Source organism: Conger conger, chromosome 4 (assembly GCF_963514075.1).
Source record: "Conger conger chromosome 4, fConCon1.1, whole genome shotgun sequence".
Classification (NCBI taxonomy): domain Eukaryota; kingdom Metazoa; phylum Chordata; class Actinopteri; order Anguilliformes; family Congridae; genus Conger; species Conger conger.
This window is the reverse complement of record NC_083763.1, coordinates 6,383,368-6,407,659: the sequence shown is the minus strand read 5'-3', so window position 1 is coordinate 6,407,659 and position 24,292 is coordinate 6,383,368. Positions and strand designations below refer to the sequence as shown.

The 24,292-nt window shown below is 42.3% G+C and overlaps 2 protein-coding genes across 2 annotated transcripts; one reads left to right on the top strand and one right to left on the bottom strand.

Moving 5' to 3' along the window:
* Window positions 1-1,989: 1,989 nt before the first annotated feature.
* On the bottom strand, window positions 1,990-5,667 carry sid1 (secreted immunoglobulin domain 1). Its single transcript, XM_061237374.1, has 2 exons — window positions 5,411-5,667; window positions 1,990-2,993 (listed from the first exon to the last, which is right to left on the bottom strand). The coding sequence occupies exons 1-2, from the start codon at window positions 5,445-5,447 to the stop codon at window positions 2,635-2,637; spliced, it is 396 nt and encodes a 131-aa protein (XP_061093358.1). The 5' UTR covers window positions 5,448-5,667; the 3' UTR covers window positions 1,990-2,634.
* si:ch211-1a19.3 (uncharacterized) lies at window positions 4,980-22,309 on the top strand. Its single transcript, XM_061237373.1, has 7 exons — window positions 4,980-5,076; window positions 11,215-11,342; window positions 17,545-17,869; window positions 18,818-18,914; window positions 20,244-20,397; window positions 20,580-20,701; window positions 21,681-22,309. Coding segments are annotated over exons 1-7 (912 nt in total). The 5' UTR covers window positions 4,980-4,992; the 3' UTR covers window positions 21,683-22,309.
* The last annotated feature ends 1,983 nt before the right edge of the window (window positions 22,310-24,292 follow it).

Below are 24,292 nucleotides of genomic sequence, written 5' to 3'. Positions count from 1 at the left end.
CGCGCACCTGTAGCTGTTGCCGTGGCTCCATGCGGTGTTCGGGATAACGAGGAGTCCGCTGGCGCTGTACGAACCGTCCGGTTCTCTAGACGCTTGCGCGACGCTCTCCGACGCGGTCACCGCGGTGTCGTTGATCCTCCAACTGAAATCCACGACACCGGTGAATAGACCATGGGCTAAGCATAATAGCGTCACCGTCTCCGAAGTTTTTCCGACCGAGGGAGGCAGGAATACGAGCACACTGGGAGCGGTGGAATTCCAAGTACCTGCGGAGAGGGCGCAGCAGGGAGTGGTAGATTTCAGCTCATAAATACAAGAAAGTAGCGACATTTTAAGTAGCCAATTCATTTCCACAAATTCCCTGTACTGTTCTATCGATTAATTTACCCGGGATCTGACAATTGTTCTAAGGCACGCCCTGTTTAGCAACTGGTTGTATGAGCTTAACCTTACCCTCCACCATGAGTTTGATTCCATCGCTGAATAAAACTAGCTGCTGGCCTGGTTTCTCCCCATTTGTGAATCTGTAAAAGAAATACATTAGTATTATTACTGCAACTAAATTACTTTTTAATAATAAGAAGATGAATAATCAGAATAATATAGAGATCAAAATAGTAATATTATCCGCCATTTGCAGTGGATTAAATTTACCCCAGTAAAAGTAAGCTAATCCAAAGGCTTTCTGTCCTCATTCTCCTCGAGTGTTTGGCAGTTGATGCTCACGAGACAGAGGTACGGTAAGCAGACTAACAGAGAGCCAGGACCTCCTGAGTCTAAATATTTAAATTTGGGTGTCACATGTTGTATAGTGCAGCTCTCATTCCTCACTTAAATGGGGGGGGGGGGGGCTGTAGCATGAGTAGAATTAATGGGATCATATGTTTAGAGCAGTTTGATTAAATCATTCTTTGTACTCTCCTTAATATGAAATGCTTTTCTTGTATTTCCACTTGAGAGGATCAATCCTCTCTCTGACTGTAATATAGTAAGTGAAGTGGGGGAGTATAACCACATTGGTAACACTTTACAATGAGGGTCCATGAATTGGCCTGAACCAATGTAGCTGTTAACTAGCTACTACTGTATTAATATATTTGTACATCATTAATTAATGTTAATAACTACATTAGCTAATGCCAATTATTGTAAAGTGTGACTGCCACATTTGACCTTGTGTCACCAGGGATAGTATGCTGCATTGGCGTAAATCAAAATTTGAAATGAGTTCTTCACACATTTTCAACCATACACAGTTGAAATATTAAACAAAAAGAATAATTAGATATCAATATGATTCAAATGAAATCAACCACAAAAAATAATTGCATTTGAATTTCAGATAAACTTAACTGGTGATTGAAAAGTATATTGTTGGAATTGTATAAAGCCTATGATATATTCCACTGTGGAGAAGTTGCATTAATTAGGAGAAATGATTCAATCCGATCTGTTGTGGCAATCATTTTCAGGGTAATACCAGATAATGAATACACAGAATGCGTTTTCAGCCATCTGACATGAAACAGAACTCCTGAGATGAAGGAAATGTTGTGAGAAGTCATCCATGTGGAACTGAATGGTCTCCCAGTGGCCCTGCCTGACCTTCTGCTGAAAACAGGCAGTTATTTCAAAAAACGGTAGTTCAACAGGCAGTTATTTCAGTTACTCTGTTCACAGAAAAACAGGAAAGAATGGTTGGCACATTTTATTATTTGATAGAAATAACTGTCTCAGGGCCTCTTTGATCATACTTGTTTGTAAAGACAATTGTGAAGATCATTTGAGCTTAATGTTGGCTCCACGTGTTTTTCATAGCCAGTTATTGGAAAAACCTGCTAATCGTTGATCCATTTTATTCATCCCATCAGACACATGGAAATGTCAGTAGGATTTCACAACATGAATATAATAGCTTGGATTAAAAGTCTGGCACACAGGAAACATCACATCAACACACCATTTAACTGGTCCTCACAACAGTCTCACTCGGCTTCAGAAAATGCATTTATTTGGTTACACAGATATTTTTTTATAAAGCAGACGTACAGTATTTATGGGTGCAGACATGGTGGATGATGCTATTTACCCTTGAAGGAAGCTTCTAGATTACCCGTTTACATTTTAGGAGCAGAGAGATTACATTTGAGTGCAGGGAATAGGGAAAATAGGAAGTCATATACACTTTATATTGCAACTCCGGTTCCCTTTACTTGATAAAAAAAAGCAATGGTCACAGCAGTCTAAAACACAAGGAAAAGAAAGAACATACTACGCACCAGAGACAAATATAAACACACATGTACAGTAAAACGGCCATCTGCTTACATGAGCACTCCAATCAAAACAAGGGCATAAAATTACAACAAACAATTATAACATATCAGCAATAAACACATTAAAAGTAACAACAATGTTCTAATTTCATTTGCAATATGGAACACCCTCTTTCCCAAGAGACAGAATTGATTCACATAATCCAGCATTGTTCAATGGCACAACGAATGGTCAAATACAGTCGAACAATTAATGTACAATTCATATGTTTATGTGATGAGAAAGGAATAGACACAGACATTACCATTAATAAATGTACGTGGTCCACACCAGTGTCTTCAAGTGATTATTTAACTTTCATTTTTCATTTTTTTTTTTTTGTATTTTTGTGCGGTTGGATTCTGTTGGCATAGACAGACTGCAGAAATACACAGCAGTGTCACGCTCTTTGGCTGGAGTGATCAGCAGCTGGTGCCGCGTCGTCTCATTGGCCTTGGTCTGGACGGTGAACCTGCTGGAGTTGAATCCGTGGCCGTAAGAGACCCGGGACGTGTTTGTGGTGGGGTAACTCAGAACCATCTGGGGCCCCTCTCCGTGGTTCTGCCGGTACCAGCTCACCACTCTCCTGCTGCTGTTGTCTGTGCGAAGCGGACAGTCCAGCACGGCACTCTGTCCCTCGGACACTGACATGTAGCTGGAGGCCTCACTCCACAACCCTGAAATCCCACAAGCATAAAGATAATCATTTGTTATTTAGGGCAATGTGGGGTTAAGGGCCTTGCTCAAGGGCTCAACGGTTACACTTGAGCTTGAACCACCTGAACATGAACATAATCGCAAACAACAACACTACAACAACACTACATATAAAAACATTACATATGTGTGTACATGCAGTATAGGATAGAATGGAGTGAAAATAACACACATGCTGTAATAGTGACCCATTACATTACATCAATGGCATTTTGGCAGACGCTCTTATCCAGAGCGACGTACAGTCGATTAGACTAAGCAGGAGACAATCCTCCCCTGGAGCAATGCAGGGTTAAGGGCCCAACGGCTGTGCGGATGTTATTGTGGCCACAGCGGGGATCGAACTGCCTTCGAGGGGATCAAACCACCTTTGAGTGGATCGAACCACCTTTGAGGGGATTGAACCACCTTCGAGGGGATCAAACCTATTTCCCCGTTTGTGTCTCCCCTGTTTTTCATTCTATTTGACTTTGGGTGCAGCTGCATCTATTCATACCTTCTCTACAGGTGGAGGTGATGATGGCACAGTCCTGCTGGAACATGTCCCCCAGGACGGAGGGTGTCCCGGAGAGGAGATGCAAGCCTCTGCTTGGCAACCCTCTCCAGGAGACCGTTGCCTAGCAACCGCACCGAGGGATGCCCAGGGCACGGAGGACCGTCGCATAGCACCGTAATTAAAGAGACGCAGGACTACGCATTGGGTAATTTAATTTGCGTCTTCTTCTGACGGACCGCTGTCTGCTGACCCTGACCATGCTGAAAGCTTGCCGCTTTTTTGCAAGCTTAGATAGATCGTCTGCTGCTATTTATTCTACTTTGTTTGGAATCATTTGGAAAAAGAGCACCGGTTGAGTGATCACCCCAGTTCCTGTTTTGCAACATTGCAAGGGACGTGTGGCCAGACTTTTGAAGAGAGGACCACTTCCACTTCAGCCTGGGTTCTGGATCCACATCCCGGCTTCCTGGTAAGACCCTACAACCTGCCTGTACAGTACTGTGCGGAAGTCTAACGCAGCTGCATAACATTCTGTACAGATAAGATTCTTTCAAAAAATAATTCAATGAACGGTCCTAAATAAACATACAGTATTTTACAGTACAGTCATTCGGCAGAAGTTAAAAACTGAATCAAATCAATATTGTTTGTGACCACCCTTCAGCATTAAAACTACATCACTTCTCTGAGATAGCCAACGCTGTCCTGCAGTTCTATAAGACAATCAGCAGGGAGGTTGTTCCAAGCATGTTGGAGAACTTGCCACAGTTCTTCTGAAGAGTGTGGTTGGGTTCTTGCTTCTGATTTCAGACAACCTTGATCACGTTTTTATGTAAAAAGTAGTCAATTTCATACAAAATACAATACAAAAACAAAAATGTCTCTGTAGAATTAAATCTTTTGGAAAATGAATATTTGGAAATCTCAAATGTTTTCTTTTATACTAACAAAAAAAAAGCATATATAATAAAGTCTAGGGTGCCTAAGACTTCTGCATAGAACTGCATATTATAATGATGGAGTGTTTTACACTTTCAGGCTAGGCTAGATAACTAGTTTTTGTATATACTGTAATACTGTGTGCTATTGTTAATATGGCTGTAGCGTTACATGGAATTACCATACACCTGGTTATTTTAACACAAGTGGATTTCTGGACGTAATAGTTTGTCTGTGACAAACCCACAGATCTGTTTTGTTTTGTTGCTACCAAGAAAGGAGCCACTGAATCCAAGGTAACAGACGACGTGTTTGAGCAGCAGGTCCTGTCTGTGAGCGATAGCCTTGAGGAATCGACCTTATTAACCTTATTCATTTAAAATGACATTACATTACATAATATTAAAGGCATTCAGCCTTATCCAGAGCGACGTACAACGAAGTGCAAAACAAAGCAATTAAATAATAATTGCAATTCAATTCAATTCAATTTTATTTATATGACACTTTTCACTTTTTAACTGATGCGATTCGAGCCGGAGATGAAACGCGTTGAGCTGAGAGAGAAGCTGGAGATGGAGGCGACAGCGTGCCAAAGGGAGTCAGAGGTAGAAGCCATGCTGTGCTCTTTTATTGTTTCAGAAATGCAGCAAAACCTATCACAGCACTGAAAATAGATAATATAACTAAACTACAGAGACCCCCTTAAACCACATTCATGCAAGTAGATAGGAGTTATAAACTTACACATTTCAACTGAAAACACAATATCATAAGCCCATTTCTACATTGAGATATGTTACAATATAATTAGACATTTTTATTGTTAAGATAATTTAAATACAAAGGTAATTGTAAGATGATTGTCTTTTTTAATAGGTAGTATTAATTAATCTAGTGGAATGGAAGGAGAAAAAGCTCACTATCCCAATAAAGACTTACCGCTTAGTATGATTGAACAGAGCAGCAGGAATTTCATTTTCTCCTTTGGTTCGTGCCGAGATTTAATTTGGGAAGACGCCTAGAGAGTAGTGGAAACTGTTGACCGGACTGATGCCCCTCTGTTGTCGGGTTAAAAGTGCTGTGCGGTCGTGTCCATGAGGAAGAGAGCCCGCGTGGGGGCTGGGTGCCACTGCCACTAGTGACAGATGCACGCCTCCAGTGGGGATTGTGGTGTCAGTTGAGAACCGCTGGCCCGGAACTGAGAGTGCTAACTCAGGAACTAACTCAGCCACCTGTTGCCGTAGTTACCGGAATTTCTGCTCAAGGCCTACAGAACTGCGCGTGAAGAAACAGCACACATTTCTCCATCTGTGAGAGGAGAAATAGGGCGGCCTGTAGCGTAGTGGTTAAGGTACGTGACTGGGACCCACGAGGTCGGCTGGTTCAATCCTCGGCATAGCCACAATAACATCTGCACAGCCGTTGGGCCCTTGAGCAAGGCCCTTAACACTGCATTGCTTGAGAGGAGGATTGTCTCCTGCTTAGTCTAATGGACTGCACGTCGCTCTGGATAAGAGCGTCTGCCAAATGCCATTAATGTAATGTAATGAGAGGGAGACAGGTGACAGCTTAGGGTTGTGCCGCCATCTTGTTTTGGTCTGTTTTTTCTGGTTATTTATTTATTGTCAGCTTAGGTGACCATTGACACTGGCCTCAGAACTGGAGTTGGTCCCCAGGTGCTGCACTGTAGCTGCTCCTTAGTAACAAGGATGGATCAAATGTAGACAGCCCCACATGGTACAATAGTATTAGTATAGTATAGTATATAAGTATATCTTATTTGGCTTTCTTTTGTTTTTTGTTTTTGGGGGGGGGTTTTAGCAGTTGTGATAGGTTAATTTATGCAGGCACTCAAAGTAATAGTAGTAATACTATAGGTCGATCCCACCCCGGGTGTGTCAAAGTGTCCCTGAACAAGACACCTAACCCCCAATTGCTCCTGACAAGCTGGTTGGTGCCTTGCATGGCAGCCAATCGCCATTGGTGTGTGTGAGTGTGTGTATGAATGGGTGAATGAGAAGCCCTTAGACTCATATTCAGGGTTCTAGTATGGGGAAGGTGGTTTGAAGTGTGCAGCAAATTAAGTATTGGCAGTGTCAGTCAGATAAAGACATTCTAAATGAATTTCACGATCGATGAATTTAGCCAGGTTTAATGAATCACCTGGCGGTTCATCCATCAGCTGTCTCAGTCTAAGCTCATTATTCAAAGCTGGCCACAGGAGCGGATTCTGTAAAACACAGAATGGGTGCTGCTCCCTGTGTATCGTATATATCACGATGATTAAAGACTTTAATTACAAGTGTTATAGAGTATATAGACAGTGTTATTTTTCAAGGGTTATATTTTTATCTGAACATCCTCAGAGCTTTTAAAGAAACACAACTTTTATGGAAACCACATACGTTAAATAAGTTCCATGAGTTCAAACATTTTTTTGTTTTATTTTAACCAGAATCTTAACATCAGATACAGCACAAATACATCACGAAATACTGCAAGACAAGACAGCCCCTGAATCCTGACTCCCATGTAATCCTTGTAAACTGGCACGCATAGACTATTCATGCAGCACAAAATATATTTGTATAACATGTATTCACAAGAAAAACAGAGGCACGACAGTAAAACAAACAACACAATCACAAACAACAACACTACACATGACGACAGTACAACAAACATTACATATGTGTGTACATACAGTATAGGAGAGAAAGAATGATAATAACACACATACTGTAATAGTGACCCCCAAGGGTTGCCATAGCGCCGCAGAGCTACCGTAAACAACACTAATGGGAATGTGGTTATTTCACACAAATGGCACGACCCCGTACTGGCTGATCCCGCAGTGGCGCCCTCTGTTCTTGGCCAGTCGCATATATCCTTCCTCTCCCCAGTAGACTCCCCAGCTGAAGAGAAAAATGCAGGAGCAGAACGAAGGAATGTTACCTTGCGGTTATGCAACCTGCTGTTTTATGTAAGTTTGTCTTTTAAAAGCAAGAGAAGCCTGCTGTAAAATCCAGCTATGCCAGCCTGACCAGCTTGAAATTTGAACTGGCCTAGCTGGACATGAGCTGGTCAACCAGCACGGCCAAGCTGGTCATAAAGCTGGGCTAGCTGGGTATGAGCTGGTCTACCAGCTAAACCATGTCAAGCTGGGAGCTGGTCTGAACTGGCCAACCAGCTAAACCATGTCAAGCTGGGAACTGGTCTGAACTGGCCAACCATATACAAAAACCAGCTTTCAAAATCTAGCTTGATCTGTTTTTGTTTTTTTCAGCAGGGCTGTTTACTGTGGGCTGAAATATATATTGAATTAGTGATTGATTAAACTAATAGCCAAATCATATAAATTTTTAACAGAACTTTACTGCATACTCATGTCGTAAATACCACATATTGTCCGGAGACAAAGGCAGAAGATTCTCACCTGTTCCTGATTGTCCAGTATTCCTCAGATCCCTCAGTGCCGAAACCGATAAGCACCACCGCGTGAGCTTGCTTCCAGATGGAGCATTTCGGATCGTAGAAAATTCCTTTAAAGCATCAAAAGAATGCGTGGCCACAGATCAAACTAAAACTCAACACCAGAGATGGACTGGGCTGTTTGAGAGAACACTGTATTGTGGATAATATTTCTATATTTTAGAATATGCCAATTAAAATATTGTACTTTAGTCATCATGACCAGCTTCATGACATTTCGCGCCAATTAAATGTCTTTTAAAATACTTTTTGGTTTCTCGAACTCAAAGCTTCCGAAAGGAACGGTTCTCCATGTTGGAATGAGGAAAAGCAAAGGCTCTTGTGATGTGGAGACAGTGAGGATTGACTACTGAAATCAAACATTAGAAAAGCTCGTTGTGATTGTCCCTTTGACTTATCAAATACAAATCTGGAATCACAGAAAGGGAGATTGGAATTCTCAGTGATTACACTGCAGATGTCAGACTCAGTCTGTCTATATCAAATCATCACCAAGCACAATGAAACCATACAGGGTTATGTTCTTAAATAGATTGGCTTCCTTTGGGATAGTGAATAGTGAATGAGCTATACCAGGAAACGTTTTGAATGCCGTGGCTGATTGATTGAGCTTCCACTCCAGACAATGTAATGGTTTTTTTTCTCTTTCATATTTGGCACCTTTTATTAAATCTGATCAACTGACCAAAACAGGAAAATACGGCAATCAGGACTGACCTTTTCGGTAGAACTGGAAGTTGCGGGTGGTGGTGTCGATGACCACAGCGATGGGGCCGATGGTGACCAGAGCGTCTTCGAAGGCCTGTTCGTCGCCCGGGGGCAGGTACTTCCAGTCCTTCACCGAGACCACGTTCTTACTTCCGTCCGCAACGCAGCTCCCCTCCTAAACATCGACACGCGGGAAGAAGGGCCGCTGTCAGAAGTGTGTTTATTCTTCCACAGCCCCCCACGTCTACTCGCAGGGACTCAATACCGTATCGCAAAAGTCACTGGATAGGGGCATTGACAGAATTCAGAGAATGTCAGTTAATATAATGTGATTTCGGTAACACTTTACTTGAACCCCTCCAGATGAGGCTCACATACTGTACACTGTCATACACAGGTCATAACGTTTGTCACATGATGGCACAACAGATGATGTCAGGTGATGTCAAATGATATAAAACCATCAAACCACAGATGTTATAAAAATGAACTAGTATAGAAGTATGAAGTGTTTTGTCATCATCTGTTATGCCATCTTGTGACAGCTGTTATGTCATGTGTATGACAGCGTTATGTCAGCCTTATGGCGCGGGGTTCAAGTAAAATATTGCCGTAATTTCCATCTCTCTTACCTCCATGGTGTATGGGTAGGAGTCCTCAGCCTGGATGCCTCCGTTCTCCATCATGTACATGTAGGCCAGGCTGGGCCTTCCTCCTATGCAGGCCTTATTTCCTGTGTGTGTGGAGCAGTCCACCAGCTGCTGTTTGCTCAGAGGGATCAGCTCTCCGGTCTTCTTCTTCCACTGGGCCTCCAAAGCCCCTGTAGCACTGTAGGCCCAGCACGACCCACAGAAGCCCTGGGTGAACACAACAAAATGGCTGATGGAGTAGACTGCACAGTAAATAATAATAATAATAATAGGTTATTTAGCTGATGCTTTTATCCAAAGCAATTTACAGTTGATTAGACTAAGCAGGGGATTAGGCAATCCCCCCTGTGAGCAATTCAGGATTAAGGGCCCAACATCTGTGCAGATCTTGTCATGGCTACACCAGGACTTGTATCCTCGCCAGTAGGCTACAGGCTGTCCCAAAGTGTAAAGTGTACAGTGTTCATTCTCTACTCTTATAGAGGTTATACGAGTCCAATCGTGACCACCTGTACACTGTGAGAGTTCCTTTAACACTGAACATTTTGCTGTGTGGGTTGCACTAACATCTTGGTTTTAATTTAAACCTCCTTTAACTCGGCTGCCTTTTGGCGAAAGCCAAGTCCTAAAAAAGAGATTTGATATTTCAGCAGGAGGCACCTGGAAAAGGTTAAAATACAAATTGATAAATCATGAAGCAGTCGGATCAGCTTTGAAGAACCCACCTGATCCTCGACCGGAGTGATGTAGCCCATGTCCCTGTAGTCAATGCTCCTGACGTCGAGTTTGCTGGCTTCCTGCCTCAGCTCAGTGGCAGACAGCATCAGGCTGCTGCTTCTCGTGGTTCTTTCCGTCGAGGACGCCTGTGTGGCCTCTGCAAACTCATCTCTGGTCTGTGTGGTCGGAAGAAGACCAACGGTTAAAGGGTGTAACTTCTCTAGAATCGCCGGCTACACTTGGGTCATGAATTGGCATCCACTAATGTAGTTGTTAACATGGTTTAATGATGGACAAATAGATTAATTAAGCATGAAATTAACTTTTCATTAGTCAGTGCATTTGTTAAGAACCTTTTTAAAATATATATATATATTTATACATGAGCAAACCATAGGATCATAATTAGTTCACAAAATAAACACAATCTGCTCACCATATCTCCAAACTCATTCAGACCCAACTCATAGGTTTCCTCGCCCTCCTGGTATCTCCCGTTGTGCTCTTCTATAAATTTGTAGTTATCTTCCCAGATCTCCCTTCTGATCAGAGACCTTGTCTGGAACACAGAAATAGGGTCACAGTCTTTTCCAAAACAGAAAGTACAGTCCAGCATCATGTCTGTCTCGGTCGCTAACACTGATTTCCGATCGGCATTCTGTAACATGACATGAATGACTCAACCTGACATGGGTGAGTTATGTTCCTTGCTTATTTTTTCCAGTATGTATATCAGCACAGCAGTGCCAATATCGCACAGTAAGGCACACCTTTGAGTGTATTATTGCAATCATACAACAGTTTCACAACACATTTATACTGCAAGTTTTTTTAAAAACAATACCGTTACTCAGATTCAAACATTTTTTTACTATTTCTTTATTTTATTTTATGATGGCTCCACCAACTAATGCTATCCCTATGCGACATGACAAAGCATGATGGTAAAAGAACAACGGCCCTCAACGGAAATACGTTTTTATGCTTATTTGTGGTTATTAAGTTAGCTATCGCGAGATGATGGCACTCATTGGAATGTCTGGCAGCCAATCACAATGCAAGTTTGTACCTGACTGTTGTATAATCCGTTCAAATGCATGTATGGACACAGTAATAACTTACATTCCTAGCAGCTCCCCTGTATTTGATGTTCCACTCTTCCCACTCTGAGTCCAGGTCCGGATCTACACCAGCGACCACGCCATGGACGAGAAAAAGCAGAGCCAAGAAACCTCTGGCCTTCTGGACCCTCATAGTGCACCGGAGGAGGTCCTGACAAATGCAGAGATCGGCAATCCTGACGAGTATGTTAAAATTGTTCTTTATTTTGCTTCCCAACAATGAAAATTGCCATCCTTCATGTTAGCAATTAATTTGAAGCATTGACAAACAATTAACAAGCTAAACAGTACTAACAAATGTACTATGGTGCAGGTTGACTTTTTATTTACCTGGTCTTGAAGACAATATTCTGCAGGTTGTCCAGCGCAGGCTATCTTGGCTCAGAGGGGCTTTCTACTGACTGAGCTGCTGGGCAGTAAAGTGTCTGACAGTGGCCTTTTATACTTTGCAGGGGTCTGAAAAGGGTTTAGGATGCCTCTCCTAAGCAAACGTTTGTTTTCTGGGAGAACAATTAGACATGGAGGGATTATAAAGGGTGGAGAGAAAACCCGCTTTAGTAGTTTCTAGAAGTGTTACAAAATGTTTTATTTAGACAATACTGGAGTAATTTGACACATATTGTAAGTTACTGCTCTAGTGAAATTGTTTTGGTACATTACATACTTTTATTGTTTTGGCATTCAATGCCATCTGTTTATTTTGCTCACAGTCAACACACCTGTATCTACAACATCTTAATGTAGGGTATTCTGTGAGTCATGTCATGAGGTTTTATTGTGTGAATGAATTAGGCAGTGGGAACATCACTCTTAATGCCTTATGTAAATACCATTAGTCAAAAACAGTTCAGGACTGTTTGTCTTGTCCTCCCATCTCTGAAATCCTGAAGATTCAAAGCAAACACTTAAGGCATTTCCTTATCAGTAACTGCAATAATCGACCTTCAGGGTGGCAGTACATTTTAAGCTGGTTCTTAATGGGTGCCGATAATTGGTAACCCCTGTATAATGCAATAAGATTGCTAGGATGTTTTTGCTCTGCTGTGCAGTTTTATGTGAGTAAAACTGTGTAGAGCACTATACACGCCATATGCACAAGGAGTGAACGCACTCCTGTGCTCGTTCTCAGTAAACTTCCTTGACATCTCAACAGCTCATGCCATCCATTCACTCTGATAGTACTGATCGGATGAAATGGAGAGGTATTGAAGGAGGTAGACATAGGAATGCAAAAAAAAGGACACAACTTCAGTTGCCACTGTTAATGAAAAAAACAAAACGAAAAACACTTCATCTGAGATCACACCTCTCTTAAATGAAGTCAGCTTCTATTACCAGAGTCAGAATCTCCTATAGCGCCAGTAAGCAGCTGTGTAATTTCTCATATCAAATCTGCCACTCGGAGAACGGATCGCGCTATGCAGGTAGGCGGCCAAGTAGCCAGGAAGACAGATTGCATTCTACTTCACTTTGCGGGAAAGGGATTGGGGCGGGATACGCTGGTTCCAAAAGGCGATGGCTTTCAAAACGCTGGAACTCCTCATTGTCTTAATGTATGAGTTCATCTCGCCGTTGATTGCTTGTGCTTTTTTGGGAACAGTGTTCCATTCTGTGAAATTGATTTACTCGGACCAGTCAAAATGTCCAAACAAAGTCACGGTGAGGTTTGGCTGGTTCACACCGGCCCTGCTGCCCCCCCGACACACACACACGCACACACTAGCACACACACACGCACCGTTTCTGTCAGGAGTTAAAGAGATCGTAACCACGGAACGTATAGCATCTTTGAGTGATAAAAGGAACTATGCCCGTGTTTCTGTCCGCTGAGCCTTGTTTATGTGCAGAAGGAACCTGGCAAAGGCCACAGAAAACAAGATGCATGTGTTTGCCCTGGGGAACTGTACAGTATGCTGTTGCTAAAACAACAAGACTTACGGCAGGATGAAGTGACTAAGTGCCCTTTTGTTTGTATTGAAAATGACTTGTAGCAGAATTGCGGACCTTTTACATAGTTGGCTGTGTATAAAAATGTAGGCATTTTATATACAGATGTGTTTATTTGCTTGACTGATAATATTTCTCAGCGGCTGTGACCTAAATAAAGTGTTCTAACATAACTGTTTGGTGGCACAGCGGAGCAGAACCGCTGAGTCCTGGTTCTGATCACTTAAAGCGGCTAAAATATGATTACCAGATAACCATAGGTGCTTCTTTTAAAGTGCCTTTTTAGTGACATCATTAAGAACAAAAACCATTCACCACTTGCAGATAATCCTTTTAATATGCAAATTAAAGAACGAAAAACATCTCCCTTGGTCTACATCATCAGCATGCCGTTTAAAGTTTAAATGCACTTAATATACAGTACTTTGATTAGACCCCATCTAAGATGTCTTATCCAATTAAAATTGAAATAACGTTGAGGGAAAAGGAATTGGAATAGCATTTTGATAGCATTTAAAAGTGGAAAATATTCATAATCAACTGTTCTGTGAGAGGACCTTAACACTTGCCCTTGTCATCAGTTGCAAAAAAGCATTTTTATATAATGTTGAAATGCTTCTGCTTTTACACAAAAATAATTTATTTGGACAAACATTTTGGCACTTTGACAAGTAGGCCATGCCAAGAGAAGTTAATAAATTTAAAACCCAAAAGGATTTAATACAGAAAAAAGGAGGATTCTTGCTTCATATATTCAGATCTCAAAGAGCAGACTGGTCTTTCACCTCCATACAATTGTGACAGTGCTCAACGAAGACCGTGACTTCATGATCGAGAAGTAACATCACTTCAGTGCTGGATTCACTCCACTGTACCACAGTAAGACTCAGATGTAAGCCAGTGTGATAGCTCCATACTGTTACATTCTGCCCCAGTGGCAATTCCTCTTCTTGGCCAGTGGGGGGCATCTGTCTTCTCCCCTTATGTTAGGACAGAAAGAAACAAGGAATCCTCATCCCAATGCAATGTGCAGTGTCTGTACATTTCCAGGAGGGGGAGCTAGCAATCTAATAATCACTGTTGATATTATACAACGGTCATTATAAATACAGACCAGGGGGCCGGTCCAACAAAGCAGAATTACTGAGTTGGCTGGATACCTGCTCTCACGGAACATGGACTGGAGTGAAAAAGAGTGGCTCTGGGTTTTAGTTATCACTAGTTATCATGCTAACTCAGTAATCCTGCATCGTGGAGCAGGCCCCCCGCGTTCCTTAACGGCCATTAACTTTAAAAAGACAGTTTGGAGTGCGGCTGTCCCCAGACGGAACATTAGCGATCATAATAAATGCCGTGATAATAAATGAGAACAAGAACGGAAAACAAAGGACCGCATTTCTCCCCGAAGTCCTCGTCCAGGTCAGCGACGTTCCTAAAAATACCCTCCCCGCATTCCCTCACCTCCCTGACACCGGCGTAGGAGTGCCCGGCCTGGATCCCTCCACCCCGTTTGATGCTCAGAAGCTCATGCTCTCCTTCCGCCTCTTCACTCGCGGGCGTGGCGCCGTGTAGCAGCTGCTTCACGGCCTGCGGGACGCACAGCGCGTATCTCGGGAGTGAAAACAGATGCAACTGGAAATGAATAAAGGCGTCTTTATCAGAGGCTTGATTCGCAGGTCAAGGCACGCTGTCTCGCTCAAAGTCAGGGTGCTTGAGACACGTCTCCCGTGCCTCTGATCCTGAAGCGCAGTGACATACAGTAGCCATTGGTGTCAGCATACAAACCAGTCAATGCGTTCAGTTTTGCTCACGGCCTGGTGCAACTCCACTGCAAATCACGTCAAACTGCCAGCTCCTCTGTTTGCAGAAGGTCCCTGAACTCTGAACAGGGAAGAGATATGTAGAAAAATAGGGTGTAGGGTTGCCAACTGCCCTGCATTAGCCGGAATGTCTCATATTTCTGCCAAAAAATGCAACATCCCAGCTGCCCTTTTGTACTGTATTTTTCTCATCCTGTTTTCTGTTCTTTTAACTCCCACCCGCAAAAAGCCCGACAATGGAGAAACTTTTTCACACGAATCATTAGGTTGTGACCCTAATAGGGGCAAGTAGTTAATGTACAGAAGCATATCCTTATGTGCATCGCTCCCATATTGCCATAGATTATCATAACATCATTCAGTAAATGCGATGAAGTCTACCGTACCACTGCTCTTGCGTCACGCCTTAGTGCCAATATGATGCCCATATCTGGGTTCAGTACCTTTAACTGTTCAGTACCTTTAACCTCATCTGAACTAAGCGAAGTTTTTCAAAAGTTTTTTTTAATATTTAAAAAATACACCCATTCCACATTGGCATAGATGAACTACACTGTACACTGTACACTGGCCCTGGTTCTGCATGACTGAACAACAACAACAACAGCACAAAGTTACTGTAACTTTGTGCTGTTGTTGTTGTTGTTCAGTCATGCAGAACCAGGGCCAGTATCAGCCGACATTAGCTGAACCAGGGGCCTGTATTAACCGTTATCCAGCCGACTGAGTTAGCCAGACCTGGAGCTTTCCCAGATGTGGAACACAGACCGGAAACAGCTCACTCGGGACAGTTATCCGGCTAACTCAGTAATCCTGCTTTGTGACACCGGCCTCAGGTCTGTCAGCTGTCTCCTGCTGTGATCCGACTTCCAACTTCCCAGAAGGCCTGATGGCTATCACGACATCACGCTGAACAATCTTTTATTTTTAACGATATATACTTTCGAACCCCATTGACTCTGAAAGATTTCCTAAACGTTAACCTTTGAATAAACGTAACGCACTCGGAGGAAAGCTTTTTGAAAGGCCCAGCTGGGAGAGAGCTCCGTGTAGACAGTCTCCTTAGCACTCTCCACTGTAAACTGCGGGGTAAGGAAGAACCCATGAAAGGGATATCCTAACACTTCTGGGTACAGCAACACTGTATTTGAACCCTGCTACATCAGAGCTGTATAACTTCTTCATAAGCACTGCATGCCACATTCATAAGCACTTGCTGCATGAATGTTGACATAACGCACCATATGCCTTTTTTTGCGGTTATGTAGTGCTTATGAATGCGCTATGTAGTGCTTATGAAGTAGTTATACAGGTCTTATGTAGGATAAACAAAGCGTTACCCTGGATACATTTCCAGGGTGATACTTTATTTGAAGCCTTTACCGCCTGTCCTGTTTTATAAGATAATTTAAAGTGCAGCAGAGAAATGTAATTGTTTACCGCTTGTTTACCTGGCAACTGAGAGTTTGAGCCAAAGGTAAATGTAGTTATGCTGTCCGTGGTCTGGTTGTCATCCCCGGGCCTGATGTACTGCGGGTACCCCTCACACATTCTGGACTCTGCCATGGGTTTGCGTGGCTTGGGTGGCATATTTATGCTAGTCATCAAAACAAGATGGTTTCAAAAACGAAATCGGACACGCATGAACCGCGGAGATGTCCTATTACTCATGAGGCGGCGAGCGCAGATGTTTGTGGATCGAGAGAGAAAGATTCTTTGACAAAAAAATGTAAAAGGAAAAAAAAAAAGAAGATTCAAATATGCATTAATTTCCCCATGGGCCAGGGCAATTACAGACTTGTACTTTTCCCATAGTGCATATTTTAAGACATCACCCCGCTTTCAGGGGTTCCAGGTGGTCTGTGATAGGACTGACGGAGGCTGACATGTCTGTAATGTAATGAGTAGAAAGTATTAGTCAGAGATGAAGGCTGGCACTGCAGTCCTGTGCCATTCCTCCATCAGGCCTGGCATCTGCTCAGGAAACACTGAGTCTCGGCCTCTTGTGAGAGTGTTTAAAGTAAGACATAGCTGCAGAACCAAACAAGCACTGTGAACCCTCTCCCTCCCCAGCCCAGCTACACTCAAGGCCAGCTTTATGTGGGGTTGGGCGCTCTGCCAGGTTTGCGGCTCTTTTCGACTGAGAAATGGAAACTGAAACACACATTTTTTTGGGGGAAGGGATCAGAGGCACAGAGGATTCGCATGCTATCTTTTGTTTTCTCCTCAGGAATGTTTTTATTTATTTATTTTTATTTTTTTTACTGGTTTTATGACGAACGTAGTATGTAGCAAACCCTAGTTATGTTCCCAGTGCATTCTCTCACATACTCTTGTCAGAGCTCGGTGGTGATTTGCAGGCACAGTGGAGAAGCGAGTGGAGCAGGTTTGCTCTCCTGACATCACCAGGGGTAGGGGTAGGGCCACACCTCTTTCCTGCCCTGCCTCGGCAGAATCTGAGGGGAAGTCCACACCGCAGCGAGAGCCTGACTCAGTCGAAGAGAACCCTGCAGCCCTTTGGATGTACGGAGCACAAGCGGAGGGACTTCTTCTCAACCATCCACCCCCGACGGATTACAACGCTCACTGTCTCCGTTCTTCGTCCCCTCCTCTCCCAGAATGGCCAGCTCCAAGTCGTCCCAGACCACGCGCAACATCGTGATCGCGCTCCTCGCCCTGTGGTCCGTGATCTCCCTCATCATCATCGTGGTGTGGGCGACCTCGCCCGACCTGAAGAGCGCCAGCCAGTGCCGCGCGGAGCTGCAGGCGGTCACCGAGAAGATGGAGGGGGCCAAGGTGATGTGGACCAAGGACAAGGCAGCCCTGGAAGACCGGGAGAGGCAATGCAGGGAGGACCAGGTCCTCCTGCGCAGGGAGATCAGCTCTCTCACAGCCACGGTGATGGAGGCCAACAGGTCCCTGATCGAGTGCGGGCGGGAGAATGTGAGTTCGCTTACCTACAGCCCCAGAGCTGAGTCATTCACACCTGCTGGTCCGTCTATCTGACTCTCCTCTTCCTTAACCCCCTATTCTACTGCCTGCAGTTTTCATTTTCTGTTCAGTTTTTTTTGTTTTGTTCCAGAGCCAAAATGAATTGCTGTGTTAACTGATTGCCGATATAAAACCACATTAATCACTATTTTTTTTAATCAAAGCTCTGTTGTTGTTATCAATTTGAAGCTGGATATTCAATTATATGTGAAAAATTACTTCCGGTGAAATACATATGTATTGCTCTGGAGCATTGCAATAAGTTGAATGAATGATATCGGTTCTGCATTGATAGTTGATGAAACTAAACTGAAACTAAAAACCGTTCAAAACAGACGTTTCCCCGCCCGTGTATTCTTGGAAGAGATATTACTGAAAACGAATGCATTTGTACATACAACGTATAAAATCTGATGAATATAGCGGGTATTATTATTCATGTGTTCATTATTCTCTATTTTTATTCTATATGTATTTCTGTTCTTTGAGCGTCTCTCATCTGGGTTCTCACATGGACAGGTTTCATGGGGAATTCCTGATTTAATGAAGGATAGGCCTACATAAATAATTAAGAATGAAATTAGTCTCACTCCTACTAATATATATATATATATATATATATAACATTTTTTAATTTGTTTTTACCATTACGAATATTTACGGACATAATAAGCGCTATTACAGGTAATATTAGGGTGTTAGAGGATTGGAATGCTGTGAAAATGCTGATATGCCCCTCGCTGGCACAGGTCTGCCTTTCCTCAACGTTAGAACTATGCGATACGAGTCACTCCTTGTCTCTGACTGCAGACTGAAAACATTCAAGTCGTACAGAGACCACTTAGACTATCTTAAATGGCCCTGGTAGTCTGCTATTGACAGCGCATATTTCCGTTACAGGATCTTTTGAGCCAAAACATAACCGTTCTGGAGAAGGAAATCGAGGAACACATACAAATCGAGGCGAACCTAACTTCAGAAATCACACTCCAGAAAGGTAGGAAAATTCACGTCTTGCTGGGAGGAGAATGTGGGATTTTTGCAGCGTGTTATTGGCTGGCATGAAAGGACCCCTTTTTTCACCAAGATATTCTTAGCTGCCGTTCCCACTGTATCCATAGAAACTTCCATTTTAGGGCAAACAAATACACTCAGTTTGCTCTTTATTTTTATAAATGAAGTTTGGAAATGCGCACGCTGTCGAGTGGACACTTAGAAGATGTTTGTAATTATGTGTATGACTAATGACATTTAGGAATTTGCACATGGAAAGCCAAACACAGTCATTTCCTCTGCCTAAGCAAGGTAATAATACATTACTTTATTCCACAGTATGGATAGTATAGCCATTATAGATATTTATGCGCTAACATTTTCCTCCGTATTCCTTGTAAAAAAAAAAAACATGTTGCCCATAACATGTGCTGTCATCTTATGTCCTCTAGGAAATAGTAAAAACAGGTCCCCTGGAATGGGAAGTTATGAAATGACAAATATCCTAACTCGAGAGAATAAAAACACCCTGTATACACACAGCAAGCTTTTTTATTCCTGGGTTAGCATGTTAGCTGTGGCTAAAAGCCCATGGCCTAGTATGTAGCCAAGTGTTCTCGCTTGGAATGTTGAGATGCTAAAATTCGGCTTGTTCCACTCGATAAGAACGGCTCGTGTGTCATCAGATTAATTAAACACGTTGTATAATAATCCCCCTCACTGTGGAGATTTCCTGAGCAACACGCATCAACAAAGGAAAGGGTAGGTTCCTGTAAAACAGCGATAGGGAGGGGAAAAATCTACAAATGTGAGATTCCTTTTTAGATTAATTTCAGGCAGCCATCCAGCACAGCATGGAATTGTGGTATTTTTGGGGAAAATTAGTTGCTAAGGAGGGCCCTGATTAAACAGGATGCATATTGTGTAGCCTACTCTAACAGGTTACGAGCAACAACAAAAAAAAAAAAACTAAGTTAAAAAACAGCCTTGACTCTTAAGTGACCAAAATCCAAACGTTGCCTGTCAGCTCCCGAAAATAACTCGGGAGACGTCACAGTCTGGAAGCACTTCAAGTTGATAAGGCCTTCCAAGGCCGATCATTGCCTTATAAGTTAACACGCATTGTTAATGTAACACCACAATATTAATCACGATATCCCCTTTTAAAATAAGCAGATTGTGTTGCTGTTGAACAAGATATCCTTCTATATTTAATTTATGAACCAGGACACCGTACGATATGTTACTGGGCTGGCCTGTTTACTTGTAGTTCATGCATTCGTACATTGATGGTCAGCATATGACATGTTTCGTTAAAACCTTTGCATTTCAGACCACATTGACAACCTGGAGCTAAACCTGACTCAAACCTCTCATTACTTTGAGTCCTGTGAGGCTTTGCGCAGTGCAGCCGAGAGCCAGCAGAGGGCAGCAGAGAGCCAGACAAAAGCGTGCGAGAGCGCCAAGAATCACGGACAAAAGCAACTGTGAGTGCAACCGCGCTTCTATGCAGTAGCCAAAGGCCTGCGATAAATTATGCACTTACAACTTGGCCAAACAAAGACAGTGTGTTTGCATGTGCTATAAGGTCCGTAACCCTCATTAGTCATTTTTAATCCAGTAATTTCACGACTTGCATAACCATCTTTTGAAATGCTCATATTTGCAGTCAGCAGTGCAAGAGTGAGATCAAGGATCCCTCAGAACAAGTGGGAAACAGAACGCCCGGCCTCTACACCAGTCCCCTGGTCCTGCTCCTCTGTGCTATAGCCCTGCATTTGCTCTCATCTTGTGAGTGAACCGCATCTTAGAGTATCTCATACACATATCAAAATATATGTGTTTAAAAGCAACACATAACATGTCATTTTTTAACAGACCGGCATGTTAAGGATAACACCTTTTGTGTTGCTGTCAATATAGTCAATTTACATGAAGAATCTCCTTTTTCTAACACATAAATTGCATATTTGTAACACAAAAGTAGTAATTTTGTCTTGGATATTAACACTTCCTTTTTAAGAGTGTAAATTTGTGAGTGCACATTTCTGAGAGTGTAAGATGTTACTCAATGTGTTGTTCATACACTCAGTGAGCACTTTATTAGGTATGTATTAGACGTATTAAGTCTTCTGCCGTGTAACCTATCCACTTAGAGGTTTGATGTGTTGTGTGTTCAGAGATGCTCTTCTGCATACCACTGTTATTTGCATGGTTATTTGTGTTACCGTCACCTTACTGTCAGCTTTGACCAATCTGGCCATTCTCCTCATAAACGAGGCGTTTCTGTCCGCAGAACTGCCGCTCACATTCTGAGTAAACCCTCGAGACTGTTGTGCGTGACGATCTCAGGAGCTGCAGTTACAGCAGTTACAGAAATACTCAAACCAACCTGTCTGGCACCAACAATTCACGGTCAAAATCACTGAGATTTTCTCCCCCATTCTGATGGTTGATGTGAACATTAACCCGTATCTGCACGATTTTATGCATTGCACTGCGGCCACATGATTGGCTGATGATATACAGCACTTTATAGGAACACCTGTACACACACAGACAGGTGTTCCTATAAAGTGCTCAGTGAATGTATATGCAGGTACATAAAGACACACATAGACCAGGTAGCTGCGGTTCTGGATGCGCCCTGGAAAATGAAATAACGTTGAATTTGTAATTCGTTTAAAATGGTAGCTGTCAAGGTCCAACTATATTTTATGGGCAAAAAATATTTTTATATGTGTTGACATTTTGACACTTTGTATTGCAGAGCTACTGGGTTTGGTCTAGTTCTCCAGTTGAACACTGTTCTACAAAATAACGGCACGGTGATGCACTCTCAATCGGGACTTGAAGAACGCCAACGCGTTTCTGCGTAACACTGCTGTAAAACATGAAGAAGCCATGCTGTCAGAGGAGACGAAAGCCATCCGAAGCGCCGAATCACCTGGTGTAAATTTAATACGTTAAAAAATACAATGGATACCATTGAAATAAAGAAAGCTTTATATTATTTTCGGTTATCATGTACTTTTCATAATTTCCACAAGTTCTCCAAGGTATAGCCTGCAGTATATCTCTGTTTAGATTGCAAATAAATAATGACATTGTTTCCAACCCATTTCTTTTCATACACAAAGACATTATTCTAAAACAGGGATGCATAATTGAAATCATCATAAACTGAACATTTCTGGTTGAGTGGGTGTGTATACAAATTATGGTATTTGTATTTATTTATTAATTACCATTATACAAGTTTAAACAAGCTATTTCAGGTAGTTGGGCCAAATAATTTGACTGCCACTTACTACACCACTATGTATACAACACCTTTCCGATTTACACTGTACACCAATTTGTTGAAATATTTCAATAAAGTATGCATTATTTTTGTGAGTTATTTTTGTCCCTAACTATTTTAAACAATCCTATATAAACATAGTTCAGATAACCGTGTATGACACAATTTGGTCAGATTCAGATGAGCTGCTAACATTCAGACAATTTTTAATAGTTTTGTTTTTGGTCAAATCCCACTTGGTCAGATGAAGTACGTGTGCCTTTTGTCTGGGATTCCTAAATGGGATGTTGTGTATTTGTATTGTATTCAGAAAATGGGGTTTTGTGGATGTAGTCAGGGGAGGGGTCACTCATGATGTCACTGTAAGGCTTGCACTGTCTGTGAGATTACAGTGCACGTGATTTCACATAGGGGCGTCACAATTAGATATTGGTTTGCTATTTGACATACATGTGTAATATAGATGCATCTGTATTATCTGAATGAGTAATATTCAGTTTGCAGATACGAGTACTGACATTTAGACTGCACGAATGGGTTACTGTACAGTCAGAAAGGTCAACACAAGGACATTTTGACAAGATTAATTTATTATGTTATTAATATGGATAAGGCAAACTATATTATTATTCAAAGCCAATTCAATGTTAGACTTTTTGATGGGAAGTGGTATACAATACCTATGTTTCTGCAAGCTTTCATAAGGAAATATGACAGCATTGGGCGGCATGGATGATGGTGCAGTGGGTAGCACTGCCGCCTCACAGCAAGGAGGTCCTGGGTTCGAATCCCCGTCGGCCGGGGCCTCTCTGTGTGGAGTTTGCATGTTCTCCCCATGTCTGCGTGGGTTTCCTCCGGGTACTCCAGTTTCCTCCCACAGTCCAAAGAAAGACATGCAACTTAGGTTGATTGGAGAGTCTAAATTGCCCGTAGGTATGAGTGAATGGTGTGTGTGCCCTGCGATGGACTGGTGACCTGTCCAGGGTGTATTCCTGCCTTTTGCCCGATGTATGCTGGGATAGGCTCCAGCCCCCCTGCGAACCTGTTCAGGATAAGCGGGTTAGGATAATGAATGAATGAATGACAGCATTGCTTAATATATTGAACAAGGTTTTGGCCTGCATAACATTAATTCAGTTTCTAAATTGAGAATAAAGTCTGATATGTTAATGGTCTAAGCATGTATAATTGGTAAGTGGTATTGGCATGACATTTTTGTATTGCGCAAATGAGACATGAATTTTCAGAATAAAAGTCTGATTTGAAGTCCAGTTCCCTCATTTACACTGCAACCTACATGTATGTTGAAGAACAACATTATTATGTGACACTAAAACAAAGCAAGACAACTACATTAAGGCCTCCCCCCACGGCATGAAAGCGAAACTACACTATCCCCAAAATGAAACTACAAATGGAGCTTCAAACACAGCCCTGGTGCTTTATTGGAATGTCAGTCATAACTTCATCATGGTGTGAAGACACCATGTCTATATTATGCCTTGCGGTGATCCATCTGAAGCTCATGGGAAGGATTATGATTACCATAGACACCAGATGAGATTAAGTCTGATTTTGTCAGTGCCAGCTACTTACTCAGAAAGCTAAAGTCTCCAGATATCGTTTTACAATGTCAGTCCAGTTTCATAATTGTTTTTTTTTGGGGGGTTTTTTGTATGTCAAAATGTCACACTGCCAATAGAATGGAGGGGATATACCAAAATAAAAGGCTCCCTAACAAGTCTGAGCAGATAGCAACATGAAGAGAAAAGAGATATCCAGTTTGACATTGTTTGAAAATAAGAACAAAGAATAATAACATTCCTTCCTTCCTCTTTAGTCGGACCCAATGCAATCAGACTGATTGATGGTCTCGCCCCAGAGTCAAGACACATCTCAATTATTATTCATTCCCGTCAATAGTCCAATTCCTGTGCAGCTTTACTAAGGGTGTTGATGTTCATGAGTGTTGTGAACCTATTTGTGAACTTGTTTGTGCATGGGTTCTCCTACAGAACATCAGAAACGATACTGCGTGCTGGATCAGCTCTCTGGAATGAGAACAAGACTCCCTTGTG

Excerpts from the sequence above, each read along its gene's own strand:
- sid1 (XM_061237374.1), bottom strand. The coding sequence starts at position 5,447 with ATGAAATTCCTGCTGCTCTGTTCAATCATACTAAGCG. Across the intron at positions 2,994-5,410 it reads CTGTTCAATCATACTAAGCG|GGTTGTGGAGTGAGGCCTCC; the intron begins GTAAGTCTTTAT and ends GTGGGATTTCAG.
- si:ch211-1a19.3 (XM_061237373.1), top strand. The coding sequence starts at position 4,993 with ATGCGATTCGAGCCGGAGATGAAACGCGTTGAGCTGAGAGAGAAGCTG. Across the intron at positions 11,343-17,544 it reads GAGATCGGCAATCCTGACGA|AATGGCCAGCTCCAAGTCGT; the intron begins GTATGTTAAAAT and ends CTCCTCTCCCAG. Across the intron at positions 20,398-20,579 it reads AATCACGGACAAAAGCAACT|TCAGCAGTGCAAGAGTGAGA; the intron begins GTGAGTGCAACC and ends TCATATTTGCAG.